This window comes from Mytilus edulis, chromosome 1 (genome assembly GCF_963676685.1).
Source record: "Mytilus edulis chromosome 1, xbMytEdul2.2, whole genome shotgun sequence".
Lineage (NCBI taxonomy): Eukaryota > Metazoa > Mollusca > Bivalvia > Mytilida > Mytilidae > Mytilus > Mytilus edulis.
The window spans coordinates 29,333,544-29,359,768 of record NC_092344.1 but is presented as its reverse complement, the minus strand read 5'-3'; the positions used below and the strand labels follow the sequence as shown (position 1 = coordinate 29,359,768).

General features: G+C 31.1%; 1 protein-coding gene across 4 annotated transcripts in view; it reads left to right on the top strand.

Annotated features, from left to right (window-relative positions):
* LOC139511247 (membrane-associated guanylate kinase, WW and PDZ domain-containing protein 1-like) overlaps positions 1–19,316 on the top strand; it is a 77,205-nt gene extending 57,889 nt beyond the window's left edge. For 2 of the 4 annotated variants that reach the window (XM_071297875.1, XM_071297857.1), the window contains 11 exons: positions 544–736; positions 1,208–1,336; positions 3,898–4,065; positions 8,922–8,956; positions 10,297–10,361; positions 10,952–11,024; positions 13,041–13,196; positions 13,867–14,005; positions 15,096–16,543; positions 16,680–17,680; positions 17,735–19,316. In XM_071297875.1, coding sequence (XP_071153976.1) covers positions 544–736; positions 1,208–1,336; positions 3,898–4,065; positions 8,922–8,956; positions 10,297–10,361; positions 10,952–11,024; positions 13,041–13,196; positions 13,867–14,005; positions 15,096–15,250 — 1,113 coding nt within the window. In that variant the 3' untranslated portion in view covers positions 15,251–16,543; positions 16,680–17,680; positions 17,735–19,316. Of the gene's footprint in view, positions 1–543; positions 737–1,207; positions 1,337–2,218; positions 2,267–3,897; positions 4,066–8,921; positions 8,957–10,296; positions 10,362–10,951; positions 11,025–13,040; positions 13,197–13,866; positions 14,006–15,095; positions 16,544–16,679; positions 17,681–17,734 lie in introns of all 4 variants that reach the window. The other 2 variants (XM_071297848.1, XM_071297866.1) reach the window with 2 other exon arrangements.
* The last annotated feature ends 6,909 nt before the right edge of the window (positions 19,317–26,225 follow it).

Here is a 26,225-nt window from a genome sequence, read left to right as displayed (position 1 = left end):
ATAAGAAGATGAGATATGATTTCCAATGAGTCAATACTCCAAAAGAGACCAAATGACACAGAATTTAACAGTGTAAGGTTACTCAACTTACTGTACGGCTTTAACAATGTGCAAAGTACATTCCACATAGTCAGCTTTAAAAGGCCCTATCATCACAAACGTAAAACAATTCAATTGAGAAAAAAGCCTAATTAATGCACAAAAACATGAACGAAAAAAAAAAATTGTAACACAGCAACAAAAGACAACAATTGTATGTTATTGAAATTTGTCATTACAAGATTTATAGAATTCTTTTTTTACTAAATATGTTTTAAGAAATGTATGTTTTAAGTGGTCATAGGCCATAATACTGTATATTTTATCAACTGTTTGCTTAGGCCATATTATAAGTTATATGGTTTGCTATTGAAACCCTATGACTATTGATCCATAGAGTAAGTCAACTCCATAGTTGTGAGGCTGAAAATATATTTGATCAACTGTCTGTTTTCTGTAATCATAGACCATATTATTGTACATCTTAATGATTTTCTTTTTTAGGTGTCTGTTGGTCATATTGTCCCTGGGGGTGCTGCTGATTTAGACACCCGAATTAGAACAGGCGATGAAATCACTCATGTAGATGGCATTTCAGTACTCAATTCTACACATCAGCGAGTTGTACTGCTGATGACAAATGCTGGTACCACAGGTCGAGTAACACTGGGTCTAAGGCGCAGAATTTTGGTCTCCGGTAAGTAACACTGGGTCTAAGGCGCAGAATTTTAGTCTCCGGTAAGAACTTCTTAGGAAAAAACAATAACATTCATATTATGTTTCTTTGTACTTGTATATAAACATGCCTACACATTAACTGCTTACTTAAAGAGGATAGGTAGAAAATTCCTATGGTGTTTATATTAAAACTATTTCTGGTCTACAGGGTTCATTACTAGACCAGTGCCACTAAATATACTTGTAGTTCTTTGATAAATGTATTCCTTTTTTTGGTTATTTGAATTTAGTTAAGGTATATGCAAATATTTTATTTCAGTTATCTTCACATTCTTCAGGGCTTCAAAAAAAATTCTGTCCATCTTAGATATTACAGCTTCTGTTTTCAGATATTACACATCTGTCACTTGAAAGACTTTATTGCAGCTTATCTTTTTTTTTAAAGGATAACTTCTAGTTATAAATTTCTTATGAAACTTTTTATTTTCAGGAGAAACATCCTACAATGGAATGAGTGAGGTATACGACATCACAGTAAACCGACGAGAGACGGAAGGCTTTGGTTTTGTCATCATCTCCTCTGTAACCAAATCTGGGTCGGTTATAGGTGAGTTCATCGGTATGTGTCACCCTAGGCAAGGTTATATAGTATATAGATTACACATATAGAACTGTTGAAAATTTGGTATCTCAGTGAGGGTTGAGGGAACAATTTATATACTTAATGCTGTTGATTCACGATCATTTGTAGGGTACTAATTTTGTGGATTATGTGGGTAAAGATTAACCTCAGAACTTGGTATGCAAAATTTGATAAAACCACAAGTTCAAGTTTCCAAGAAAATACAATATTTTCCTTTCCACAAAATTGATTGCCTTACATATCTTTATATCACCAGTTCAGAAATACCTATAGTGTGCTAGTTTTGAAATATACTTTGATTGTATGCTCATAGAATTGATAACTTCTCTGAAAAATTACAGATAAATCTGAGATACCAAGTTTTTATAACTATAATAATTTTTAGCAATATTATCATGATTTTTTTTATTTGAACTAATCTAGAAAAAAATCATTTACCAAAGTGATAGAATGATATCAATGTCTGAACAGAGAAGATATTGAAGATTAGATATTAAGATGATTGTTTATTTATAGTGTTTGTTTATAATGTAGAGTGGTTTTATTTTACACATGAGCTGTTGAATAGTTTGCTACACTGAAAGCAATCCAATCTTTATGATCAAAAGAGGGTTACACTGTTTTCATGGTTTAAATGGAAGCACACTTGTAAACGTATAATAATTTGTTGTAAAAGTTCTGTAGAATTTGTTTTAAATTCCTGTATGTAATAAAACACCTGTTACAGCAGGCGTACATTTATAGATTGAGGGATTATAAAATATGAGCAGATTTACAAAGATAAATCATGCATGCAGAAGATACGTAAAGGAAAATAAATATTTATTTTGTAAAGAGAAAAATGATTGGTTGTTTCAGACGGTGTCAGTGATTGGTTAGATAGGATAAATCTTTATCCTTGGATTGGTGAGATTTTTCACTGATTTTTTTTTGCATCCCTTCACATCAGTCCATAGCATTGTTGCATACTTATTTGTAAATTTGTTACCATTTAATGGTATTGTAAAATTGCCTCCCTTTAATGGTGTACCTAGATGTTGAACCAGCATTTTAGATTTAAATGCATAATGTTTGAATGTAGTGAAATGTGATGGATCAGATTTATAAGGCAATTTGATGATATGTGTATAGAGATGGTAGTTATGTGTGGTGGCATGTATCAATTGAGGAATGCATGTTTATAGGATCTTCTGTTGTAACAAAGGTCACACTGGTGTTCTCAAATCTAAAACAAAATGTCTCTTGTGTCAAAAATAATTGTCAGGTCTGTTTCAAAGAAGGTTTCTTATTTAGATTTACCATTAAATGATCTAAAAAGGCATGACAGCAACCCAAAGACACAACTGGTTAAAATCTTGAGGTAAACCTATGCAATAGACAAGTGTCTATACAATATCTCAAGCTTACAATTGTCCCTAGTCTATGATAGGTGTGAACTTATCTAAGAAAAAACTTTTTAAGTTCAGCCCTTAGCACCCAATTCTCCAAAGAATAAAACACGTTAAGATATGACATACTAAACAGCTACCTGACTTAGGACAAGCACATGCATATGGTAGACTATATCAATATGATGTTGTCTAGATGTGATGAGTTCAGATATGATATAAGATGTCCATGTTTAATTTGAACATAGAGTGGTCAAGATGACTCCTAAATATACTGATGAGCTTCCCAAATTTCATTAGTAACTGACCACACATTTATTTTTTACAGTGTCTACCTTTTTGCATGGAGATATGAATTTAAAATTTTATTATGGTCAATTTGGCTTTTTTTTACTTTCAATCTGAATTATTTTCCTATTTTGTATGAACCAGTGTGATCTTGGCATGTAAAATAGGCCAGTTCAACTTCATGTGAAATTGTATGATATGTCACAACATTAAAGATACTTCAATCACAGATTTTCAATATTTCCATATCATGAATTCCTTTCCAGTTTTTGAAAAAGATATATTCTTCCTCACATTGTTTGCCATTTATATTTCACTGACACACCCATTATGTTATCCCCTTTTGTGAGTTTGCTTAAGAGAGAATATTGTGTGTGACTGTATTATCCCAGATATGTTTGCTCTTGTGTGAGGAAATTTCTATTTTACATTTATTGCTTGCTCTGTTGTTGACCATTTTTTAGTGTTTTTTCTGTTCATTATTCACTTAAATCTTGTATTACCAGAAAAAAGTTTTAAAAAATCTTGATTTTTGTTGCATGAAAAAAAAGTGCTACATTTTGTATTATTTTTTTGTGTGTCCAAAAGTTCAAGTCGAAATAATAATATACCTTTATAGTGAACTTATACATGTCATTTGTATTGAAAAAATACAACTACATTTTTGGCATTTTATTTTTTATCAAGAAATTTTACTGTAAACAATTACCGGTAAGAAAAAATCATATGGCCTTATACCTTCAATTTGTTTAAAAATATTTTTTTTAAAGCACAAACATAAACAAAATCTGAAAGTTTATATTTTCAATCACTTACTGTACAATTATTCATTTACACTAATCTGAAGCTATTTTTTTTCAGGTAGAATTTTAGAAAACAGTCCTGCAGAAAGGTGTGGGAGGCTTCATGTGGGGGACAGGATACTGGCTGTTAATGGAGTTGATATCTCATGTATGCACCATGAAGAAATTGTTAACCTGATTAAGGAAGCTGGATATTCTGTAACACTGACTATTGGGATTCCCCAGGGTAAGTTTAATATATAGGACAATAACACCTCAATACTTCAAACCATAGGGATTCCCCAGGGTAAGTTAGATATACAGGACAATAACACTTCAATACTTCGAACTATTGGGATTCCCCAGGGAAAGTTTGATATTCAGGACATTGATACTTCATTACACAAACCATTGGGATTCCCCAGGGTAAGTTTAATATTCAGGACAATGATACTTCATTACACATACCATTGGGATTCCCCAGGGTAAGTTTAAAGGGAAATTCCGCGATTTTTTACTTATCATCTAATTATGTTCATCTTAACATAAAAAACACATTTGCAAAGTTTTAAATTTATATTCCTTCTAATAACGGAGAAAATCAAGTATCTGTAACTTTTTTGGTTGAATTCTCGAGTGGGTCGTGACGTATTAGCCCGATTTATTGAATTCTGGGAAAAAATAAAATCTGTTTAACTCTTATAGCTTATCGACAATATACGTAATTAAAAGCGCACAGCTGACGAATGGTCGTAGTTATTAACCACAATATAATAATGAACGAAAATGAATGTGCATATACCGTTTTGTATTGATTGAATTAAACTCCTATAAAATTATCTCTATTAAATGTTTTTGAATAAATTTAATTAATTATTGTTGAGATTTTATTCATAAAATATTTATTGAACATTTTTACTGATATTGAACTGAAAATATTTCAGTTCTATTTACCGTTATTGTTTTGATAATCATTTCAATGCAACTAATGTGTGAGCAGAGTGTATATATTATTTTGTAAAGGTCACTGTATATTTCTCGGCTTGAGGTCAATTCGTTTACCTTGTAGCTATTTAGCCGCAGGTGTGAGTTCAAGCGTACACAGGTATAAATGTTGTTATTTGGAAAGGATAAACAGAAAAGATTAGAAAGAGTATGATGTCACGATGTTAATACACTAAGATTTAATACACGATGAGAATAAAGATTCAATAATTAAATTGTGTAAATTAATTGAAAATAAAATTCAGATTCGTAAATCCGAAAATGTATAAAAATAAAAGGAAACAATTTTTAATTACTTTTTTTTAGCGGCAATTGGCGTAAAGATTCAAATATGAAGTAAAAAATAGTAGTTTTAATCTTTAATAAAAACTAAATGCAATATTACCCAATTTGATATACCATTGTACATCTGTTTGGTATCATTGACTTTACCTGAACTTCTTAACTTGTATTCAAATCTGGCTGTGTTTAAATGCTAATAAAACTATTGCAATTTTAAAGTTTTTAATTGACAAAAAAATACAACATACATGTTTGGTTTTTTTTAGTTTCTTTTTAACATTTTATTCTTACATAATTAAATTCATTTGACAATCATTTACACGAACTTTTTGTGAAAAAATGCCAACTATCTAAGCTAAGGCATTATTTTTTTTTCATGATTTTTGAGGATTTTTTTTTTAATTCTATGATAATATTTGTGCAATGTTGAACATGATAGCCGTCATTAATCCAAATAAGTCATACAGTAGTTGTAATAAAAGTTATATTTTAGTCATGCATAACTGATATTGACGAATTTGGAATAGTTCGTCCATACATCGTTGTTCTTGAAACAATCATTATTAGTATACATGTAAGTTTCCTGACGTATAAGAGCCATTCAGGATGAGCTCCAGGGAAAGCAGACTAGTAGCGTTTCGTTCGTTTGTTTGTTGGGAAAGGAGAGGAAATGCAACCGCTGGTACATATAAACGACAGAATTACCATACAAGCATTTATAGTCAACACAATCAGAAACAGTTCCCATCGTTAGACGGGGAATATGAAGGCTTTCAAGAATGAACAAGTGACATGTCTAACTCGAACAGTTAGAAAACGGACTATCGACATCGACCGCTTGTTCTTGATATTTGAAATTGTATGCATATATACGTATACGTTTATGATAGTGATGACTTCGTGTGTCTGACAAAAACTAAATTCCTTCATGGTTATATCTTGCCATACGTTTATATTGGTTTGTAATGTAATTACTCAAAATCGTTATTTGAAAATCATGTTTGTGAGATGTATATTCATTTCAATACAGAAATTTCGTCTATATATTTCACAAGTGTATAACACGGAGAAGCTCTGAAGGTCCATTACTCCCATTTTGTTTGGGTGTGAACCATCGATGTTGACAGCAATATCAAAGAATAAGATAATGATGGTAGAAAGAACTATGGGCGTCATGTGGCAAATATTACATGCATATCGGACAATGAGTTGTCAATCTGTATGAAAAGATTTCCAATACCACCATATTATTGAGAAGGAATGTTTACATGCTATACTCTCGTACTAGTATTACAGGGTTCTTGTGGTGTTCACCCTAGACACACATCTTTTTAACGATGTTTAAAAAAAGGCAGAACCAATTTAATGTCATATTTCCCTATTTTTTAAATATAACTAAAAGTCTTTCATCTGACAAGAATATCCCTATTTAGCGGACAAGTAATGTATTCTTTTTTCTGTTATTGAATACCAAGAAAGAAAAAAATAATTCCGAAATTAATTTGAAACTTTGATACTCAAAAGTTTCCCAGCAAAATATTCACATCCCTTCGGGATAATTAATGTTCATCCAGTGGCATATATAACAATTGTGATGACGAATTCCTTCCTTTGTTCGAGAACAATCTTATTGAAATATAAATCTGTGATTTTACTATGTCCACAACTTCAATGAACCAAAGCAAAAGTTATACATCGACCTGTATTTAAATGAAATTGGTTCTCTTCTTCTTCTGGTATACAATAGTCTATCGACATTCGATGATTACATACTGTTGGCATACGTGGACTAGTCTATTTAACTTTTATCCCTATTTATTCAAAATATAAAATTATGTTTTTTTCTTATGTTCAATGTATACATGTATATATTTTAAATTGCGCTATAGTTCCGTAACTTTCTATCCAGTCGTATAAACGAATCGTCGGCAAGTGCGTACATTTTTTTAAATCAATCTTTCTGGTATGTTCCAATCTGTCCTTCACTTTTGACAATGAGTATATATTACATTTACATGACTAGTATATTATATCACTTTCGGACACGCAAGACAGAGATGTATATTACACATGCACCTGATAGTTCAAAATGGAAAGTTATAAGTTATCGGCCGTGTACACTGATCAACACCTACAGAAGTGAAACGATGCATGAACGGGCCGGCATGAACTTGCAAGCCATATAGGAAATCGCTTGAATACCTGGACGTGTCACCTTACACCCCTCACAATACCTTTGGGAGTAATACCTTTAGCCATGCGGGTGATCAGTGGAGCGAAGATCCTATTTTTTTTTAATTAAGTGTATTACTTTAAAGAATTATGAACGAATTAGATTTTCGAAAACAATTTTCATGGAACATTTATTTATGACTTTGACTTTTTAACTAATTCCAATATCAACAGTTTAAAAATAAACATGACCATGACTATATGGTTATTAAAAACAAAATAAGAACATTTTCCGTATTATTAAAGTTAGTTAGTCAGATAAAACAACCGTACGATTGACAAGATATCGACACGTAATTACGACTACATCGGTTACTGTAGTTTTGTTTCTTTGTGGTTTATAGACATATCGTGATTTTTATTCGTACACGATAACAAAATGGCGGAACGCAGAGAACTGATACTCAAAATTTAAAATCGATGGTGATCTCTTATCTAGCGGAATAAAACTGTAATATTTATAAATTTGAGCATTTTTATACAGAATGGACATAATATCAATTTTTGATTTTTTTGCGAAGTTTCCCTTTAATATTCAGGACAATGATACTTCATTACACATACCATTGGGATTCCCCAGGGTAAGTTTAATATTCAGGACAATGATACTTCATTATACATACCATTGGGACTCCCCAGGGTAAGTTTAATATTCAGGACAATGATACTTCATTACACATACCATTGGGATTCCCCAGGGTAAGTTTAATATTCAGGACAATGATACTTCATTATACATACCATTGGGATTCCCCAGGCAAAGCTTAATATACAGGACAATGATACTTCAATACAACCATAGGGATTCCCCAGGGTAAGTTTAATATTCAGGACAATGATACTTCATTATACATACCATTGGGATTCCCCAGGCAAAGCTTAATATACAGGACAATGATACTTCATAACACATACATTGGGATTCCCCAGGATAAGTTTAATATACAAAACAACGATACTTCAATACAAACAGGGATTCCCCAGGGAAAGTTTAATATTCAGGACAATAATATTTCAATAATTCAAACCACAGGGATTCCCCAGGATAGTTTAATAAATAGGACATTGATACTTCAACACACAAATCATAGGGATTCTCCAGGAAAAGCTTAATATACAGGACAATGATACTTCATTACACAAACTATTGGGATTCCCTATGATTAATTTAAATAAACAAGACAATGATACTTTATGAGTAACTTTATTACACATACCATTGGGATTCCCCAGGATAAGTTTAATATACAGGACAATGACTGGTGAACCACAAATTCAAATGTTCAACAAATAACATATTTTCAATAAGTTCTGTATATAGAGATTGGAAAAACCAAGAAATCAAAAATCCATGAAATTGCAAGTTTTCTACAATCCATGAAAATTAAATTAATACCCATGAAAATATATGAATCCACAGTACATTGAATTATTTTTTTGAGAGTTGATGTTCCTTGACATAATATCTTAGTTTAGATTTTGATGTTACATGGATGTTCCATGACTAAAGACAATTCAACTTCAATGTTAGATAACAAAACAGTTAAACAGAATTTGAATCTTAATTATTTGCTTTGTTTTCAGATGATGCTTCAAGTACTACATCCAATTCTCAAAAGGTAAGATATCAGATATGCAGTTGATTCGTGTGGCCTGAGAACACTATTTTTTTATAGTGCATTTCTTTTGTATAATAAATTCAAATTAAAATCAAGGACAGAACTCCTTACTGACATTGTCTTGTAATGTTTACATGTACAATTGGGTGTTCCTAACCTCTAGGATAACTTCCAATCAAATTTAAGTATAAGGTATACAGGTTTTAACTCCGCCTTTTCTGTATTGTTTTGCAGATGTCAATCTTAATTACAATATATGCTTCATCAAATATTAATACAAAAAAGGCAATCAAGCCAACCAAAGTATTAATTTACAAGCATGAGGAAATTAGCTTTAACTAAACCAAATCACTACCCTACCTAAAAATTCATATCTGAAATTTTTATTCCCTGTAGTGGAGGGGAATTTAGTGGTGCCCTTCCCTGTCTGTATGTCTCAAAATAGTTTCCTTTAACTAACTGAAGTTTGCTTCAACCAAATGTTCCTTCTTATGGAATTTTATTAGCAATTTGTTTTCTCGACTTTAAAATATACTGATAACCAATTAAATTATGTGAGCGATATAATTTCGCAAATTTTGAGAATTTGAAAATTATCATGACAAATATGTAAAATGTATATCAAGAAAGATTATAATGTGAAAATGACTTCCTGAAAATTCAACTAAAAAGGGCTAAATTAGAAATATTGTATCCTCGAAAAAATAAATTGGTTTACAGTATGCGATAGAGAAAAACGCTTCCCTTGTGTTGTGAAGAGGAAGACTTCTGCAAAAATCATGTTCTCTCAAAAAATACTGGTCAGCAACACACTTAACAAAACTTATAAATATTACCAGTATATGAAAACAATGTGTAAGTGGTAATGTAACCACCATTATTTATTGTGTTGGAAAAAACGAGATTTTATTTTTAAAAAATACATTGTAAAAGGGAGATAACTCAATAGTAAATCAATACAGTAAATTGTGTTAAGATGTACAATACAAGGAGATATATGGTGTAACCCATCAAGACTTGGATCCTACAATACGTAAAAGACAACTGGTCTTCATTTCATGCTATGTTTGAATTTCAAATGTTAATTCAATTCATTAACAAATAGAACAGGTTTAATGTTGATTGAAGTTTGTGCAACTCAATCCTAGAGGTTAACATACAGACTTTCAACAATATACAAGTGTTTTTGTGTGTAATACAGAAAAAAATTAATGCAAAATAAGTAATGGCCAAGGAATACTACTGAACAAAAAACATTGAATTCTGTGTTATGTAAGGAAAATTGTGAAATATAGGCTTGAAATATATTGTTAATTAATAGATATTTATATTTATTTCAGGGTTCACAGGGCTCAATGGTAAATGCAATGGCTTATCCAACTTCTAATGATACTGATATGAGGAGGTAAGATGATCTGTCCTGATAAGGCTTAAAATATGAACACCGCTTAGGTATTCAATGTTGATAAAGACCACACAAATGAATTCAAAGGCAATTGTTTCCCTTCTGGTTAAAAACATATATAATGAGGGTTATTTTGTTGTACATTGTCAAACTTAATAATATTTTGCTACTTCTTGGTCTACCGGTTCTTGTACTCACAATGCAATGGCTGTGTTTAACAGAACAGCATCTTTATTTTAAGTTTTAGAATGTGTATAGTTGATGAAAAAACAATTGAATTTTCATTATTATTTATAATAGTAGCATATAAGCTGCATAAGATATATAGGTTATATATAAAAAAACCATTTAACAAAGGGATATATATTTATCATTAATAGAATGTTTGCTATGTAATAAAGATTATTTCTGGGACACCCCATACATAAAGTGGTTGTAAAATTAAACAAGCATGTATTATTGAAACATTTCTTTGACATTTAAAATATTTACATCACCAAACAAAAAGATAATTTTCTAACATTAATGTAAAATCACTTGATATATTACACCCTAATTTTAGATTGTTATATAACTGTTGTTACTTTTAGGTATCCACCCCCACCATTACCAGGGGATAGAATGAAGGAAATCAATAGACAGCGTAGTATGTCTAATCATCAGGTAATATATTGACCTATAATGTTAAGTCATCAGGGGTTCACACCCTATTCCACATACTTGTAGGTATCCACCCCCACCGTTACCAGGGGATAGAATGAAGGAAATCAATAGACAGCATAGTATGTCTAATCATCAGGTAATATATCGACCTAAAATGTTAAGTCAATAGGGGTTCAAACACTATTTCCCATTGTAAGATGATCAAACACTATTTTCCATTCTAAGATGATCAAACACTATTTCCCATTCTAAGATGATCAAACACTATTTCCCATTCTAAGATGATCAAACACTTTTTCCCATTCAAAGATGATCAAACACTATTTCCCATTCAAAAATGGTCAAACACTATTTCCCATTCTAAGATGATCAAACACAATTTCCCTTTCTAAGATGATCAAACACTATTCCCCATTCTAAGATGATCAAATACTATTTTCCATTCTAAGATGATCAAACACTATTTCCCATTCTAAGATGATCAAACACTATATCCCATTCTAAGATGATCAAACACAATTTCCCATTCTAAGATGATCAAACACTATTTCCCATTCAAAGATGATCAAACACTATTTCCCATTCTAAGATGATCAAACACTATTTCCCATTCAAAGATGATCAAACACTATTTCCTATTCAAAGATGATCAAACACTATTTCCCATTCTAAGATGATCAAACACAATTTCCCTTTCTAAGATGATCAACCACTATTCCCCATTCTAAGATGATCAAACACTATTTTCCATTCTAAGATGATCAAACTCTATTTCCCATTCTAAGATGATCAAACACTATTTCCCATTCTTAGGTTTTCAAACACTTGTTTTCTATTCTTAGGTTATCAAATACTATTTCCCATACTTAGGTTATCAAACATTATTTCCTATTCTTAGGTTATCAAACACTATTTCCCATACTTAGGTTATCAAACACTATTTCCCATACTTAGGTTATCAAACACTATTTCCCATACTTAGGTTATCAAACACTATTTCCCATACTTAGGTTATCAAACACTATTTCCCATACTTAGGTTATCAAACATTATTTCCTATTCTTAGATTATCAAACACTATTTCCCATACTTAGGTTATCAAACATTATTTCCTATTCTTAGATTATCAAACACTATTTCCCATACTTAGGTTATCAAACACTATTTCCCATACTTAGGTTATCAAACACTATTTCCCATACTTAGGTTATCAAACACTATTTCCCATACTTAGGTTATCAAACACTATTTCCCATACTTAGGTTATCAAAAACTATTTCCCATACTCAGGTAATCAAACGGTATTCCACATATTTATGTAATGAAACACTATTACCCACACTAAGGTTATCAAACAGTATTTCACATACTTAGGAAATCAAACGCTTTTCCCCATACTTAGGTCATCAGAAGCTAATTCACATGCTTAGGTAACCAAATGCTCTTTCACATACTAACGTAATCATATGCTATTTCCCATAGTTTCAAATTCATGCTTTGACCAAACATTATGAAACTTATGCACTATGCTTATTACCCAATACAAAGATTAAAAATGGTGGTGTCACTTTTACTGTCAAGAGTTTTGACCTTGTTCAAACGAAAAAATTCAAACTTAAGTTTGTCACAACCAAATGCTTTGAAACTTATACACAATGCTTATTACCACAAAACACAGACCAAGCTCGAATTTGGGTAGCATCACTTTTACCGTTCTTGAGTTATGTTCCTTTATAACGTTGTATGCAAGGGGGCCCATCATCTGTGTTCCATGGACACATTCCTTATTTATTTGGTAACTTTGTTAGGGGCAAATGATGGAACAAGGAATATAGGTAATCAAGGAAAGTAGATTATCTCCATCCACACAAATTGATCCTGAGAAAAATAAAGTCCACACAGTAGTTAATAAGTTGTATAGAGTCCTGTATTTAGGTATACAGAAAAGACTTAAGTAATTAATTGTATAGAGATTAAAGATTCATATTACAAACTTTATGTTGTTTATGATTATAGCATTCAGATGAGGAGGAATATTTAGTTGTTGAACTACAGAGAGGCTCCAGAGGGTTTGGTTTCTCAATACGTGGAGGGACAGAATTCAACAGTATGCCTCTGTTTGTATTACGGATAGCGGAAGATGGCTCTGCTGATATGGATGGAAGACTTAGGGTAAGTAACCGCTTATGGTCTGAACTTTAGAAGGGATCAAACAAGATCCATATCTCTTCTCCATATTTGAGAGGAAAACAATACACCTTATAGCTATTTGTTTGCAATTACTGGACTTTAGAAGTTTCCTGAAAATTTTGACATCATAATAGAAAACATCTGATGCAACAATGGAAAATTGATTGTTGTATGACATCAATTGTTCAAAAGACGCAGATTCCCATACAGCAATTACGTCTATATGCAATGCATATGTTATATTTAGTAATGTTTAAAATCTTTACTAAGCCAGTTAAATTTCATGAAATTACTATACATAAATGTCAGTGAGACTGCAACCAAACAACAATAAAACAAACAAAAAAAACACACCAACCTACACTTATTTCAAAACAACAGACAAGTATAAATGCCATATCACAAACTCTGATTAATCCAGGGTTTAAACAAACTATGAACTCATCAAAGGTGACCAACAATATCACATTCCTTAAACATAGAAATTATTTAGAAACAATGACAACCAGATATGAGATGGCACAAGTATATGAGAGGGTAATAGTTTTATGATTATAAATCCCTCCTTTATGCTCACTAACAAATTATCTGAATAAAGGAGATAGATATTTTATATGAAATGTACAGTATAATACCTTTATTGATGTTTCAGGTGGGAGATCAGATTTTAGAAATAAACGGGTTTAGAACAGACAATATGAGTCATTCTGATGCTATTGATGTTATACAAAATGGAGGAACAAATGTTAGGTTACTTATTAAACGAACAGGAAAACTGCCTCCAAGTTTTGGTTAGTATAGCAGGATTATCATTATATAAGAACAAGAACTCTTTTTACATACAGTATTACCCCAGTGTTTTAGTTCGACCACCAACAGCATCTCTCATAATGAAGATAAAAAACCTCCTCATCAACAGATATAAATGTGAAATGACCTCCAATGTCAAAGATGGGTTCCTAATAGAAAAATCAACTGTCTACAAATTTCATTTATCTTATCATTAGCTTTCCATAGATCTGTTAAAGCGTTGAAAGTGGAAGGTTATGTCACAGGCTAAACCAAACCAAAGCAAAGACTCTTTAAAAATTGTTACTTGATACTCCTCCACAGGGCACATGACATGTAGGGGAAAGTGATGGCTAATAATTCTTTTAGGAAATCATTACGTAAAACTTCCATTTACCAATGGTTATAAAAGTAAATGTACATCTGAACCTTATAATGGATATACAGTTAAGGATCGTTGTCTGGAACTTGGTTGACTCCAAATTTTGGATGAGTAGTTGTTTTCCCATTGTCTTGAACTATGTTCCTTTAAGATATGTATTTGGACTCCTGATGATGCATTAAAACTGCATTATTTATCTCAAACTAATACACATATGCCACAACATGACTTCTGGGAGTTAAATGGATTGATGATTCCACCTTAAAATACACTTGTAATTAAATTTCAGGTCACTGAGAATGAAAAAAAATTGGCAACTTTAAATAATACTTAAATGGATTGTAATTACTCTATCAGCTAAAAACTACAGGGGGGAAATGTAACTTTACAGAGAAATAGATATAAGCTGAAATTTCATATAGTTTTATTGCTAGATATATAAAAAAAATATTTCAAGACCTTTAAGTTAAGCAATATTGTATCCTTTGATCTGTCAAACTTCTGTATTCCTATTGAGTCAAATTACTGGTATCATAAAGTATTTCTTTGGTCCGACTGACTTTGAGATAAGGAGAGTGAACTGTTCTGTAAAATGTAATCTGTAAATAATGTAATGAAAAATAAATATGTTATGTATAAAACATATCTTATATTTTTCCATTGTCAAGTTGAAGGTTGTAGTCTCATTGTTTTTTTATTTTGTTTTTCAGAAAATAATCCTGTCAGCAATCGTTATGGACCTTCAGTGACAGCACCAATGTCAAATGGACCAATAGGTCAAAGTTCACCTTATCTAGGTCGCAGGACTTTTGATCCTCGTGATGAACAGCAATTCTACAATTATAATCGACAGTATAATTATTAATACTCTGGGTCAGTACGGGGACATTAACAATCTGTGATAAATCATGTTTGCATCATTTGATTCAGTCATGTGACATTTTGTACACAAATCATGTGATTAAGTCATTAAATGTATATTGTCTACACAAATAATGCATCATTTTACAAGGTCATGTGATAAACTAAAACAAGATCACATGATTTTGTCATGATATTACAATGTTTTGTTTGTTGATTATCATTCATGTTATAGTATTTTTAATCATTCAAATGGCTGTTATTTTTTAACTAGTCTTGTTTGGAATTTGGTTGTAATTTTTAAATCTAGTTCATTTACAACTAGCTTAAGGCATTTGTGGGGGGATTGTATTGTGTTAGGTTTTTAAATGAAACTGTTAGTGCTATTTTTATGCAAATGACTATGCAATTTGTGATTATTATTTTGTATTAGATTTGCTTGAGGTTGTGTTTTACAAAAAGTTATAAGGTTGTCAAATATTGTGGTTACATCAAATTTTTACAGAATATTTTATAATTTTATTTGGATACTCTTCTGTGACTGACTCGAAATTAACTTGAAAAATAATCAAAAAACAGCATATACTGCATAACTGTGTTTAAAAATCCATTCAAATTGTGAAATATGTTATTTCTCTTAGTGTGCCATTTAACAATAGCATTCCAGATTTTGACCTGATGTTCCTTTATTAGTCATTATTTTTCTTTGTTAATAACTTAGTTCTTAGTCAATAACAGTCATTGTTTAGATTCTTGTTCTTCAATACACAATTGCTCTTCCTTGTAATTGTGATATATAGTTAATAGTTATAATCAAAACATGTTTATTTACCATTTTGCATTTACAAATTTTATTTTTTCATTGTAAAGTTTCATATATATGCATATTTATAATGCAGATCTATGCATGAAAAAAACATATCTATTATTATTATTCTTAAAACAAATGTTTATTTATATATATTTGTTTTTTATTTACTGTAATAATTGTATGAGGTTTAGGATTTACTAATGTGAACAGGGGAGTTAATAATTTATAAAAAAAAATATCTGTACTAAAATGTATTTCATAAATTCATTCAAGCAATTAAAATGAATACCCAGAAATGATTATGTAGCAGACTTTATACAAGGAAGTATAAAACATCTTTATAAAAATGTTGGATTTTCAGGAGAACTGAGTGATGATAATTTAAACTTACATGATACACAGGGATACCAATCTGCTAATGTTGGACAATAGAAGTATTTTCTTCTGAGTAATGTTATGATTTCTGTCCCTGGATGTGTCCTGTAGGTTTATGATTTCTGTCCCTGGATGTGTCCTGTAGGTTTATGATTTCTGTCCCTGGATGTGTCCTGTAGGTTTATGATTTCTGTCCCTGGATGTGTCCTGTAGGTTTATGATTTCTGTCCCTGGATGTGTCCTGTAGGTTTATATGTATCAGTCAGATTTACAGTGTAAAGCAGCTATACTATTTATGTTATGGTAACAGAAAATGATGGGTTTAAATAATACAGGGGGGTAGGGAAGCATTAGGAATATTCCCGAATTTAAAAAAAAAAAAAAGGCACTTTTTTATGACCCTGACCACATATAAAATTAACAAATAAATTTTCATTTTTCTTATTTCTTTTACCAAATAAAGACTTTACTGTGGATTCATAAATTTTCTTGGATTGAGGACAAATTGTATGTTTGTGGATATTTAATTTCAGGGCTTTACCAAAGTTTTCATACATGCTTATAGAAGAATTGTAGTTTTTTTTTAAATTTTAAATTCACTACCTTTACCCAAGAAGTCAAGGAAAATTAGAATCCCACGAATAAAAATGAATCCACAGTACCTAAAAAGCATGGGCATTCTTATGTTAAGGACATTAAACTGATTTTTTTGATTTTTTAAATCTGCTGTCTGGATTTAAGATAATACCAAAAATAAAATTTTTGTACCTTTCATTCAGAAGATGGGTAATTTTTTTTTTGAATTTCGACAAACCTGTAAATCTAATTACATACATGACATATAAATATATGTTCTTTAATAGACTGTGTAGTTCTGACAACCTACCAATATATGTTGGTAATTTTAAAGACTTGTTGGTCCAGCTATTTACTAGTATAATGTGGTATTTAGATAGATTTGTAGATCTGACTACTTACCACAATAAATACTATCTTGCCAAAACCTGACTGTGATGAATAGATTTAGTCTGCTTCGAATAGAAATCACAATAAGTTGTTATTGCACTAGAAATGCATGTATAGATTGTTACATTCTTTTCAATTATGTCAATTCTTTTTCTTTGCTACTTAAACAATACAAATACAGATTCACAAATATGTTGTGTGAAGAAAATGTATCAATTATTCAAAGTTACCAATACCAAAACTTGTAATCCATAGTTTATGATACTGTATCAATTATTCAAAGTTACCAATACCAAAACTTGTAATCCATAGTTTATGATACTGTATCAAAATTAGGAGAATACCATGTGTTCAGAAAAAAACAAATAATTATATGTATGTGTATAATTGTCAATATTATGTGTTTTATTTACAACACAAATCATAGGAAATTAATATTAGTGTAGGTGTAACTAAGGATAGACAAAAATATATTTATAACCAGATTACACATGGAGCAAACTTATATAAATCTTTTTTGGCACATCTTATAAAAAAAATATCCATTAGAAAATGTTTAAAACAAAGGTCTAGATTTAGATTGATTGTTGCTTGTTCAATAACTCCAGTAAAAGATATGTGCTTTATATACAATTTTGACACATGATAGGGGAGATAATTGTTGTTAATCAGGACTATTCTTCTCTGGGAAAATAACTCTTGTAAGTCAGTCTTGTAAACACCAATGAAGGTAAACTCTTGCAAATCTGTTCTTTAAACATCCAGGTGCCCTCTTCTGGGTTTTTGTGTGGGGTCGCTGTCTGGTATCTAATTTCCTTAAATTGTTCATTTAAAATATTTATTCTGACTCCAGATTTATTTTCTAAGAAATTGAGATTTTGAATACAACCTTTATGCTATTTTTTTTTAAGAACTTTTGAAACCTGATCAACTACATTGAAATTTTTGTTTTTTAAGAATTAGAAATAAGAAAATGGTGGCATATAAATATTTATAACCAAATTAAGATACATTGTTGAATGTTCTTCATCACCATTGATAAGTTCATTGGTTTGTTGAATGTTCTTCATCACCATTGATAAGTTCATTGGTTTGTTGAATGTTCTTCATCACCATTGATAAGTTCATTGGTTTGTTGAATGTTCTTCATCACCATTGATAAGTTCATTGGTTTGTTGAATGTTCTTCATCACCATTGATAAGTTCATTGGTTTGTTGAATGTTCTTCATCACCATTGATAAGTTCATTGGTTTGGCAGCAATTATTTGTGCAATGTCTTCTGTCTTAACATCATCATCAGCTCATTACCCAACATGCTACATTTTCTGACCTTGAATTATTCGCGCCGTCCTTTAAAAAAGTAAGTGCCTATTTCCTCACTGTACGAAAAATTTCATTTTACAAAAATGTAAAGAAGAAAGAATAGCAGTTTAGTTTGTTTGCATTTATAAGTGAACAAAACAGATGAACTGAGGTCACTTTCTAGTTTCAGTCCTTTAGAGGATTAAACGATATTTTTGAGACTCAGACAATCAGTCAGACTAATTCATTTACATTTGCTGTATACTGAGCATATAAGCTGCATTGAATACTTTCTCCATGTTATCATTATTTAAAATAAATCGAGGAATAACAGTTTTGTCAGTGAAAACTTGCCTGAGTCTGAGTCATTCTGTTTTAACTGTCACATATTCATTTTTCTAACAACATACAAAATAACCATTGAACAATCTGATCTGAAACACCTATAATAGCCTTATCTATAACCTACGTCTTCTGCTTCAGTTTGTTAGCTGGTAAACCTGTTTTATCCAGTAGCTTTTAGAAGTTGTGTATTATATTGTATATATGATTAACATGTATAGTATCAATTTTGTACATTGTACAGAGAAAGATATTAAAACAGTTTTAAAATGATTTTTGTTATTCTTCCTTCCTTAAAATGCGTATATTTTAGTCCCCTCTTTTATGACCTAAAGTTGGGGGAAATATTGTTTAATCCCAGTCCACCGTCAATTTTTTCATCTGTTCTTTCCAGATGAATTTGAGTATGAGTATATGGCTATGTATAAATTTCAAGGTTTCATACCTTAAGGGAATACGATACAGTAGCAGGTGCAGATAATAACATTTTCAAAACTTTTCGTGTTGTTTTCACGACGTTGGTAACCAGAACGTTGCAAATTTGCTATGTTCCTAATAAGAACCATAACATTTCCCGGAATATTCACCGACGTCATAACTCTGGTTGAGCGAACTTTAAAAAAGTACCTACTCAAAAAGCTGTTTCATAAAGATGGAGAAATCCGCCGAAGAGCAGGGAGATCAAAGGAAATACTGGAGATGAACAAAAGTTAATCAAATACAACTTTGCAGGACTAAATTAAAGAAATAGTAATAGACACAGAAGAGAGTATTGACAGTGTAACATGGAAAGACGGAAGAAAAATTGTGGAGCTATTTAGTCTGGAAAAATCACTGAATAACTGTCAAAACTGCACGGCCCAGCTGAATCTGCTCAACGTAGAGAAAGACAAATTGCAAGGATGTGGGACGGCTATCTTTCTATTCCTTACTTAAACTGTAACATGCTGAACAATATTTTAACAAATAAGACACATTACGGAACAAAAGGACCTGCTATTTTTGACATCAACACAAAGCTGCAATAGCTAATTATGAGTATTGCTACATGTAGCTGCTTAACGTCCAGCGGCAAATATTTAATTGCACATTTATGACATCAACTTGTTTTTAGCTCACCTGGCCCAAAGGGCCAAGTGAGCTTTTCTCATCACTAGGCTTCCGGTGTCCGTTGTCGTCTGTCGTCGTCGTCCGTCGTCGTTAGCTTTTACAAAAATCTTCTCCTCTGAAACTACTGGGCCAAATTCAACCAAACTTGACCACAATCATCATTGGGGTATCTAGTTTAAAAAATGTGTTGCGTGACCCAGTCAACCAACCAAGATGGCCGCCACGGCTAAAAATAGAACATAGGGGTAAAATGCAGTTTTTGGCTTATAACTTAAAAACCAAAGCATTTAGAGCAAATCTTACATGGGGGTAAAGATGTTTATCAGGTCAAGATCTATCTGCCCTGAAATTTTCAGATGAATCGGTCAATCGGTTGTTGGGTTGCTGCCCCTGAAGTGGTAATTTTGAGGAAATTTTGCTGTTTTTGGTTATTATCTTGAATATTATTATAGATAGAGATAAACTGTAAACAGCAATAATGTTCAGCAAAGTAAGATCTACAAATAAGTCAACAAGACCAAAATGGTCAGTTGACCCGTTTAGGAGTTATTGCCCTTTATAGTCAATTTTTAACCATTTTTCGTAAATTAAAGTAATCTTTTACAAAAATCTTTTCCTCTGAAACTACTGGGCCAAACTAATCCAAACTTGGCCACAATCATCATTGGAGTATCTAGTTTTAAAAATGTGTGGCGTGACCTGGTCAACCAACCAAGATGGCCGCCACAGCTAAAAATAGAACATAGGGGTAAAATGCAGTTTTTGGCTTATAACTCAAAAACCAAAGCATTTTGAGGAAATCTGACAGGGATAAAAATGTTTATCAGGTCAAGATCTATCTGCCCTGAAATTTTCAGTTGAATCGGTCAACCCGTTGTTGGGTTGCTGCCCCTGAATTGGTAATTTTGAGCAAATTTTGCTGTTTTTGGTTATTATCTTGAATATTATTATAGATAGAGATAAACTGTAAACAGCAATAATGTTCAGCAAAGGAAGATTTACAAATAAGTCAACATGACCGAAATGGTCAGTTGACCCCTTTAGGAGTTATTGCCCTTTATAGTAAATTTTTAACCATTTTTCATAAATCTAAGTAATCTTTTACAAAAATATCCACTGAAACTACTAGGCCACAATCATCTTTGGGGTATCTAGTTTGAAAAATGTGTCCAATGACCTGGCCATTCAACCAAGATGGCCGCCACGGCTAAAAATAGAACATAGGGGTTAAATGCAGTTTTTGGCTTATAACTATGAAACCAAAGCATTTAGAGCAAATCTGACAAGATGTTAAATTGTTAATCAAGTCAATATCTATCTGCCCTGAATTTTTCAGATGAATTGGACAACTGGTTGTTGGGTTGCTGCCCTCCAATTGGTAATTTTTAAAGAAATTTTGCCGTTTTTGGTTATCTTGAATACTATTATAGATAGCGATAAACTGTAAACAGCAATAATGTTCAGCAAAGTAAGATCTACAAATAAGTCAACATGACCTAAATGGTCAACTGACCCCTTAAGGAGTTATTGCCCTTTATAGTCAATTTTTAACAATTTTCATTAATTTGGTAAATTTATGTAAATTTTTACCAAATATAGTTCTCTATTACTAATGGGCAAAGTTCATTATAGATATAATTGTAAGAAGCAAAATTTTTCAGTAAAGTAAGAACTTCAAACACATCACCATCACCAAAATACAATTTTGTCATGAATCCATTTGTGTCCTTTGTTTAATATGCACATAGACCAAGGTGAGCGACACAGGCTCTTTAGAGCCTCTAGTTTAATCAAACTAGAAGAAATGAGAAAACGTATGAACCCGTGATTAATTAGAATATTTAACAAAATCTATGGTGCGTACAGTGGCTGAATCGAGTCTGGTGTTGGAAGATTTGAAATCCATACACAAAAGTCATGTACAGCAAGTCTTCACTGAGAAGCGTATAAATGGCAGTCCAAGAGTAACAGACAAAACAACTACCCTCAACAAATTTGTGCAATATTTTTCATTACGAGAGTAGTTATTTTCATTCACTGATAATGAAGTCTATAATACTATTTTGAATTGAAAAAATTAGAATCAAAATATTTTGTGTCTTTATTTTTATTTTTCTTGTATAGCATTTGGCAGACTCTAAATTGTATGGAGAATTGTCATTGTATGGCCAAATTGAACAGACTATTAATAAAATAAAAGTCCTTATTTATGAAATTTCAGGGATTTTCTTCCAAATATGCAAATTTCGAACTAAATTATCACAAAAAGTAAGTCATGAAGGTAATTTTTTCTTTACATATTTCAAAAATACACATTCAAATTGACCTACCAAAATTTCAAGAAAAAATCAACGAGGGATCTCTACTGTATCGTATGCCATTAAAAGAAAGGTTAAATTGCAAGTAAATAAATTGAATTCTTGGTATACTTCGATATGCTGAATCTGTGTATTTAGATTTTGGATATTGGACCATACTAGGTAAAACGCCCAATTCAAAATTTTCTGTTCTTTAACCATATTCTTTCTGCTTCATAAAACCTATGCTGTGTCATATATTTAATCACAATCCAAATTCAAAGCTGAAGCATGCAAGTTTGAATGTTGTGTCCATACGTATTCTTAACGTGAAAAGTGCCATACCCTTTAACGTCCCATTCTGACCGTCATGGCTGCGAACTTTTATATCCCGTGTCTTCGATATGAAATTTGAAAAGGAACAGCAATTAATTGTTCTGTATAATATCATAAACCATACTGATTGATCATAGGAATGATATGCATTAAATGTTGTCGTTTTTGTCTTGCTAGCGTCGAAAGTCGTAGAATGCAAGACATAGTGATTACAACTCAGCGGCAGGGGTGTAAACTAATTAATATTTCTATTTCAGAGTCTGAGGGTAAAAGACCTGCAGGAGTTATACTTGACATTTTTCCAAGGTTCAGCAACTGCGAAAAAAAAAGTATTTTGTCATGTAAATTTCTCTTCCGTTATGAGTAATAAGATAACCATAGGTTGCACTTTGTAAATACAGCTGTTTCTCAACCCACGCCTCTTTTGGGGATATTCATAGACAATTAATTTTGTTTACATACTGGTTCCCAGTTATGCTCTCTGTGTTTCATCTCATAGAGACATAACTTGGGAATGTTACCAGTTATACATGTGCATATTGCATATTGTTTACATTGAAATCTGTAGTAACCCTTCATTCGAGGTAAGGGTAGTTAAGAAAATTAGTGTTAGTTTAAACTCTGAAAAGTTCAGGGGCATACAAACGTTTAAAATATGCCGCACAGCCCTATATTTTGACCTTAGAAAAAAATTGTAGTGCATACAAATACAAAGTTTTTTATTGTCAATTCGCCGTTTCAGAATCTAATGCATCCTGGGTAATATGTTCAAAAGTGTACACCACAACGTCCTGATTGGTTAAAAATGTCATAAACAATGGAAATTTAACCAATGACGTGGCGTTATTTTCATTTTGGGGTACGAACAATGAAATTTCCCATGATTCTTTAGATTCTGAAACGGCTAATTATGACGCCCAATAATTTGAGCAGTACAATTAAGTTCAATTTCATACAAGTGATTACATATTGATTACATTGATTATTTAACAATTAAGCAAAGTCAAGTCTTTTTCAACCAGATATATATATATATATATAGTTTTACAATATAATAATATATAGATGGACAAACTACTGGTGACTAAACTGTATCTAGAATTAATTTTCTCTCTTTGAATAAAGTACACAATAATAAACTTACTTTTTTAATTATAACATTATCCTCAGATGACATTAACCATATTAAATTTGATTTATTTGGGAGGCTTTTAAAGTTTTTGTTAACCTTATTTAAGTAATCTATATATTCAGATCTTTTATTTTCTAAAACAGGACACTGAAGAAGAAAATGAATTTCATCCTCAACTTCAGTGTTACATAATTTACATATTCTATCCTCCACTCTTAGCCCCACATATCTGCCTCTTTCAATTTCTAATTTATGTGCACTGACTCTGAACTTAGTGAGCAGTCGCATTTCATCCGCATTTAAAATTAATAAGTACTTTTCCATATAAATATTTTCTTTAAATAATCTGTAAGTTCTTAGTTTATTTCCATGCTGTTTATTTTGTCTATCATTGTAAAGTTCAGATTTCCAGATACAAGAATATTTCTGTTTTAATTTCCGGTAAATTAGTGATTTTAAATCCATCTTTGAATTTTTAACAAGTTTAAGATCTATATCAAGATATTTCATAAGAATAGCAATACAACTATACCAACTATTTTTGTTTAAACTATTTAGTGATCTAGAGACATTCAGGGCTTCAGAGAGAATGATAGCATCAGACTTTAATATATATTTATAATATCTAAACATATTTAAAATTACTTCAAGAAATAAGGGATATCTTACCATTTCACCCAATACAGCTATATGTAGATTTTTTACCTAAACCCAAAGAAAATTTACAGATTTTGACATGAATACTTTCTTGTTTCATGTCCTTGCATAGTGTAAAAAGATTATGTTCATTTTTATTTAGTTTATTTATTACTGAAGATCCCCATGTTTCACTCCCATATAACAACACAGGTTTCACAGTATGATCAAATATATGTGAAAGTGTGTTAATTTTAGGTTTATATAAGTTAAAACTTTTTTTATATTTAAATAAAGCTTTTAATCCCCTTTTATATAAATCATCTTTAGCCTCTGTAAAGCTTCCACTTGCACTCACATAAATTCCTAAATATTTATAGCCCCTAGCCCTTTCAATAGGTATATTATTAATATTAAATATTTTTTCATCTAGTTTTCCTGTTTTATTAAAAACTACTGATTTAGTTTTCTTTATATTTATTTGGAGTCCCCAGTTGTCACAGTAATTATATAGTTTATCAATACACCTCTGTAGACCATCAGCTGTTTCTGACATTAATACTAAGTCATCTGCATACAATAAGCAATTAAGCTGTATTAAAGGAATTTAAAATAGCAGGTTTACAGGTCTCATCAAAAGAGTCAAGAATATCATTTATAAAAATTTTAAATAAAGTGGGGCTTAAATTATCCCCTTGTTTGACTCCTATGTTAGATGTAAAGTTTTCAGTCATAGAATATTTGTCTACCTTTACATAAAGTTCAATATTATTATACATATATTTTAGAGTGTTATAAAATAAATCACTGACTCCAATATTTCTCAGTTTATAAAAAAGTCCATCATGATTAACAGTATCAAAGGCTCTTCGTAGGTCAACAAAGCATGTAAAGAATTTTTTATTGCCTTGTTGAGTATACTTTTCTATAAGAGTTCTCAAAACTAAATGATGATCGCTGGTGCGCTTGCCTTTACAGAAACCAATTTGTTCCGGTTTAATAATATTTCTATTTGCCAAAAATTTCTCTAAACGAATATTTAAAATTTTCACAAATAACTTGCCTAAACAACTCCCAATGGTAATTCCTCTATAATTTGAAGGATCATCTTTTAAACCACTTTTAAATAAAGGAACTATATATCCTTTTGCCCAAATTTTGGGAAAATTTCCTGAGTTTAAGATACTATTAAACAATTTTTGAAAACAAGAAACTAAATATATTTGACTGGACTTAAACATTTCATTTAAAATTGAGTCAAAACCACTGGCTTTTTTTTATTTTTAAGTGTACTAATCGCTTTTTCTATTTCTGCTTTTGAAATTAAATTATCAAGTTCAGTAAATATTTTTTCTCTTTCCATGTCTTTTATCTTATCTTTTAAATAATCACAGGATGCATTAGTGTCTTTTTCATTTAAATTTTTAAAATAAGAAAACCAAGCATCAGTTGACACATCAGATGTGGTATTCTCCCTATTTGTATCTGATAACTCATGAAGCAGTGCCCAATATTGACTTGGATTTTCGTCTTTTAAATTATCTAATTTATCTATTAAATCTTGTCGAAAATCCCTTATTTTTTTCTTTCTTGTTTTTCTGTAATGTTTTAAAAGACTGAAAAAAGATTACCTTATTACTGGATCAAAAGGATATTTTTGTAATAATTTTT